General features: G+C 47.9%; 1 protein-coding gene across 1 annotated transcript; it reads right to left on the reverse strand.

Annotated features, from left to right (window-relative positions):
- Positions 1–2,018: 2,018 nt before the first annotated feature.
- On the reverse strand, positions 2,019–4,944 carry plvapb (plasmalemma vesicle associated protein b). The gene is made up of 9 exons (XM_011619356.2): positions 4,560–4,944; positions 4,299–4,475; positions 4,116–4,197; positions 3,812–4,013; positions 3,510–3,729; positions 2,836–2,985; positions 2,644–2,760; positions 2,408–2,482; positions 2,019–2,321 (listed from the first exon to the last, which is right to left on the reverse strand). Exons 1-9 carry the CDS (start codon positions 4,761–4,763, stop codon positions 2,313–2,315), a joined length of 1,236 nt encoding a protein of 411 aa, XP_011617658.2. The 5' UTR covers positions 4,764–4,944; the 3' UTR covers positions 2,019–2,312.
- Between the last annotated feature and the right edge of the window lie 799 nt (positions 4,945–5,743).

Here is a 5,743-nt window from a genome sequence, read left to right on the forward strand (position 1 = left end):
GTGTCCAGGCAGTATTTGGAGTTTAACAGACATTAAAACTATGACAGGAGAAACGTGGACATCTGGTCTCTGGTTAAGACTGAAAACCACTCCGGGCTCCATAGTCTAGTTTAATTTAACCACATTAATTCATTCGTCCTCCCAGATCTGTCGCTACCCTCCAACCACGATGCTGTGGTCGAACCCCTTCATCCCCTGGAAGAAAACTCAGGCAAAAATGTTTGTCGGCATGGTGACGAGGGCACAGTCACGCCGCTGATAAGTGCTCCCACTCGAGCTGCCTGTCCGTCTCCTTCCGCTCCTGTTAATTAATGATCGGTCTGCACCCGTTTGGCCGTGTTCACGGGATCACAAACACTTGATGTCCAAAAGAGGATTTCCTGCACGCAAGACGCAGACTTGCTCACCTCTTCCGCTCACATCCTGCTGTGCACCGAGCCTGGGAATCCATCGCCATCTTATACAACAACTGGAGGAATTTCAAATATTTGTTTTATCCAAATGACTGTGACTTTTTTTTTCTTCCAGGTCTGTGCGGGCTGGCTGCTCACAGAAAGACCAAACTCGCACGTTGTAAACTGTAAACTGTGTTACGTCTCAGTCGAGCTGCTGCCAACTGAACTGTCTCAGGCTTCCTGAGAACCTTCTGTTCCTAAAACAGGAAAAAATTCAGAACCAGTCAGCTGCGAAAATCGTTCCAAACCAACCAGTCACGTGTTGGGCGACCTGACAAAGAGTAATAACTACATCCATAATAATCGTAAAACTTCAAAAGCGTCATTGTCTTGAGAAGCAATTTACTCGGGAGCAAAAAAGGAAGTAGTAAACCGAATATTTCACAATAAGCTACAACAAGGAACTTGTGAATGGACAATAAAAATGGCAATAATATGGGCACACGAGGGCCGTATACATTATTATGTGTTTATTGTTCCACTGGACATGCAGTAAAACCATCAGAGGAGCTCTTTAAGGTCCGAATAAAGCTGTTTTACACTGAGGCCACATCTGATGACACTGCCATCCATCCATCACATAAACATAAGCGTTGACCTCTGGCCTGCAGGACTAATGAGCTGGGTGTGAAGGGCTTCTGGCAGGACTCTTGACAAAAGTCTTGTCCTGCTGTTAAATTATAGCAAATGTTTTTGTTCTTCATCGTTTCCTCAAATAGCCTCAGTGCTTCCATGTACGGCGAGTTTATTATCAAGTAGTTTGCTTTTTTCATTACTGACCAAGTTGTCAATCATGTACGGTTGACATACGTACTGTTGGATCGCAATATTCTCAAGTGTGTCACCGCTGATCCGCGTGTTCTCTGAATGAAGACTTTAAGAAGAAAAATGCCAATTTCAAAATGTATTTAGCAAATAGAATCAATTCAAGATTCAAATATTACAGAGCTCCAGGCCAGTTCAAAACCCTACAATAATAGTTAATTGTCAGGACATGAAGTCTGACAACCTAACTATGCCTTGACCCAGTCTTTTATAGACGCTCATAGGCAAATTATTGATGCTGATCCAGTCCGATGTCTTCTGATTGGATGACCTCGTCTTCTCCTTCCAGTTCCATTGGATGCTGGCACAGTCCTTGTTCTCTGTTGTTTCCCAGATAGCCAGGTCAAAGTTCACGTTCTCCTCGCAGAGGAACTTATCAACACTAAACTATGCTGTCCAGTTTTGCGATGGGTGTTTAACACTTTCCGCCTGACTGTCTCCCCTGATTACAATTATCTAAACAACAGTCATGTCAAGGGAGGGTCAACTGACTACTTATCTTCATTACACTTGCTGATGATTATGTTATCCCTAACTTCTAAACTAATTGTCACAGAAACATATACAAAAAAGCAGACACAATTCTCTTCACTACAGACAAAATAGAAGCCTGAAACGGAGCCCTGTGGAACGCCGCCTGCGACCGATGAGGCTCAGCGTCACCTGAGATCCCCCGTTAAATTAAGAGCAGAACATATTGTTTAAAAGTCAGATACTTTCATTGACAACAGGAAGGAGTCACTTTTTTTGTTAATTTAATTTTAATTTCCACCATAAAGCTTGGCCTCCACGGCGAATGGCACAAAAAAGAATATTTACACGCTGCAGGATGTGAGCTTTATACAACAAACGTCTAAACACGAGGAAAAACATAGTTGAGTGGATCAAAACAGGGTTAGCACAACAAGGCTAATGAACGGAGTATTTACAGGTAGTGTGGAGGGATCAGGAGTATATACAGTACAGGAGGGGGTCCTCATAAAATTCTTTAAAGATAAAAGTTCACTCCGCTCTTCGATCTGCTCCTTCTTTTCATCTCACCTAGGCAGGAAAAGAGGATAAAAGATCAGTTTAACGTTGGAAGCAGTCCCAGCTATCTGCTGCGTTAGCATGCTTGTGAGATTTACTTTTGGGACTTTGCTGAGGTCAGGTGCTGCGTTCGAGGGCCACTTGGAGGAGGCTCGTGGAGTCAGCCCGTTCTGCTGCAGAGCACAAATCCAGTTTTATCAGTTTTATCTGCTTCCCTTTCCTGCCCGTCTTTCCTGTCGCCGCTAATCTCATATTTCTGTCTGCCGTCTGTGTAAATCTGATTTAAAGCCACAGAAGTGCTTTCTTCGACACGCCCGGCATCCGGGTCCCCTACCTTGATCTGACTGGCCTCAATTTGCTGCTGGAGCTCCTTCTCTTTCAGGGCCAAACGGTCTTCCAGCAGCTTCTTGTCATCCCTCAGCCGGTTCTGCTCGAGCAGCAGCCTCTCCACCTGGACGAAAACACGAACGTTACTCTGGAAGGAGGGCGGCGGGAGAGGGTCCTCCTCCGCCGGCCCCGTCCCTACCTGGTTGTCATGGATCGTCTGCTTCTGCTGAAGCTGCTTTGCTGCGTCAGCAGCCGCTTCTTTGCCAGCCTTTTCACACAGCTCCAGGTCAGAGGTCAAATGCGTGTTCGTCACCTCCAGGCGACTCGACTCGGCGTGAATCTCCGCCACCTGAGAGAAGAGGACACATTGAAGAATGAGTAAACGTCGCCAGGTGGTTCCGTTAGATTGGACCTGATTGTCTCAACCACCTGTCTGTCAGAGTGAGTGTTTGTTAGTGGACGATTTCCTCTTGTTGACAATGACATAGTGAGCGTGAGTCATAGTGAGTCACCCAGGCGGCGGACAATGACGTTAACCCTTTGACCCTCTGAGGACACCCGCCTCTTCAGCCACATGGCTGGAGCAGAAGAGCAGCTCTTCCTCTCAAGGGAGAAACTGGTTTCCTTTCCAGTTCTTTGGAATATTCCGTCACGTTTACGGAGGATTACACGTTCCAAACGTGATCTGCTCATTGTAGAATTTTCCACTACTTCACCCTCAGCGTGCCGCATCTCAGAGTTCAGACGTAAAACATGAGATGTGTTTTGTGTTGGGTTCAGACCCGACGAGGACAGAATCTCTTCAAATAATTACCTGCCTCACGTGGATTGACTCTTTAGATTAAAAGTAGGGGGGAACCAGTCTGCACCCACCTTGTCGCCCACTTTGTCCAAATACACCTGGAACTTATTTTCCACATCTTTGGACAGATTGGTGCAGCTGCTCCGAATCTTCTCCAATTGCTCCCTCTGGCTCTCGCAGGTGAGGTAAAAGGTCAGCTGATGGGGAAACAAGTTATTGATCCTGTTCAGGAAATCCCGGGTCACCGTTTTGATCCCGTCCAGGGAATGAACAAAGTCCTCTTTGCACTTCCTGGATTAAAAAAAAAAAAAGTTTCCAGATTACACACGGACGAACGGACGGACGGAGGGAAGGATGGACGGACAGAGGGTACCTGGTGTAGGAGACGAGCTGCTCCTGCAGCATGGTGTTTTCCCTCCGGAGGATGATGGCCTCCTGGTGGTGCTTGTCTCTGTCCCGGATGACGATGTCCCTCTCCTGTGTCATGTACAAAACGGTTCTGGTGAAGTTTGCCTCGATGAGGCCGATCATGGCTTTCTGGTGGTCGTTGAGGCTCTGCAGGGTCTTCATCTCACCTGGACCGTGGGCACAAAAAAGCTCGGCACTTAAAGTCAGAATCCAGAATTTAAATAACGGCAGAGTTTTGACCTTTGGGCAGAAATTGAGCGACTACGTACTGTTGGGGATTAGATTAAGCGGCATTATCGGGGGAGAGGGGCGACGCGTCATAAAGACGGCATTCCTTTTCTCGCAGGTCTCCTGCAAATAAAGAAGCGGGTTACGTCCCGCCACCACCAATGAGGCTGGACGGCCAGCGGGCAGAGAATTCTGAAGCTGGGCTGAAGCATCGGGGTACTCACGATTCTCTGCTTGAGCCCAAGCTCGGTGACGTTGAAGTCCGACTTCATCTTCTCCAGCTCCTTCTCCACGGCGGCCTTCTCCGCCGTGCGAGCGCCCAGCTGCGCTCCCAGCTCGCTCTTCTCCTTCCTGAGCTGGATGTTGTTGTCGCTCAGCTTGTTGAAGCCCACCTCCAGCTCCTTAAAAAAACCACATCACATTGGCGTTTTTACTCAGAGCTGAGCGGGACGCTCAGACCCTCGAGGGGCAGCCTTCACACCCACCTTGACTCTCTTCTCCTCGGCGGATTGTTCCGGCTGTCCGTAGATGAGGAAGAGCACCAGGCTGATGATGATGAGCGACTGGATCAGAGAGGAGAAGAAGAAGATGATCCTCATGTAGTAGCCACAGCTCTTCCCTCTGGATCCGTGCAGAGGCTGCTTCGCCTCGTAGCCAAACTTGGTCTGGGAGTAGCTGGAGTTGTACATGGCTGTCGGAGGGGAGACGGTGGCAGCTGGAGGGTGGAAGGGTCCGATGGAACTAAAATCCAAGAGACGTCCCGACGACAGAAGCTCGACAAAAACAACAAAAATCAGAGGCGAGACGTGGATGCGGGCAGATATCCCACAGCTGGATGTAAACAAGGAGAGTGGGGAGTGTGAGAGTGTGTGTGTGTTTATAAAAGCTGCAGTTCCAGCCCACTCTAGCCCTGCCCTCACCTCCACCCTCACTGACCTGAGTCACAGTTACAACCTTCTACTGCACCTCAGACCCCAACAAAAAAAGTCTAAACTCAACGTTTAAACACCCACTGCAGGCGTGTGGAGAAGCTCATTTCTATCATTTCTGCACATTTAACTGAACGTATGCTGGTAGGTAAATTACGTTAATCAGGCACAGTCTTATAAGAACACAAAACCTTCTGCCACCGCTGCTTCATCACTCCATCATGTTCATCCTGTGGTTCCTGGACATCATCTGATGAGGTCAAGTCCTCATTTTGACCAAGAATCCAAAGGTCCATCTATCCCCTCGTGTTCTGTGTGCTGGTGTTTCCAGCTGTTGTGCTGGAGGCTGGAATAGACCCCAACAATACCAATGTGGACTTACACACACAAAGAGACCCAGAGATGGGATCCAGATCAAATCAGTCCAGGAGCCAGAATCTAGATCCTGGACCCTGAGCCAGGACTGATGCCGTGTGCTGCCCAGGTAGCAGTGATGTAAACTCTTCTGTATGAGCACATCTGCACTGTGATGAATGTTAACACTTGAAAAAGCCCTTTCTAGATGTATAATTGAAAGTATATGAATAAAACCATAAATTTGGTCCTGTAGGTAAATGATTCAAGCCAACGTGGCAAAGATGGTGGACAGAACATTCCTTTCCTTTACCTGGAACTGTTTTTTTGTGTGCGTTTTTGTGTCTCACGGGTCGCAGGAAAGTTACCCCTCAGGTGGGGGGGTC

This window comes from Takifugu rubripes, chromosome 20 (assembly GCF_901000725.2).
Source record: "Takifugu rubripes chromosome 20, fTakRub1.2, whole genome shotgun sequence".
NCBI classification, from domain to species: Eukaryota; Metazoa; Chordata; class Actinopteri; order Tetraodontiformes; family Tetraodontidae; genus Takifugu; species Takifugu rubripes.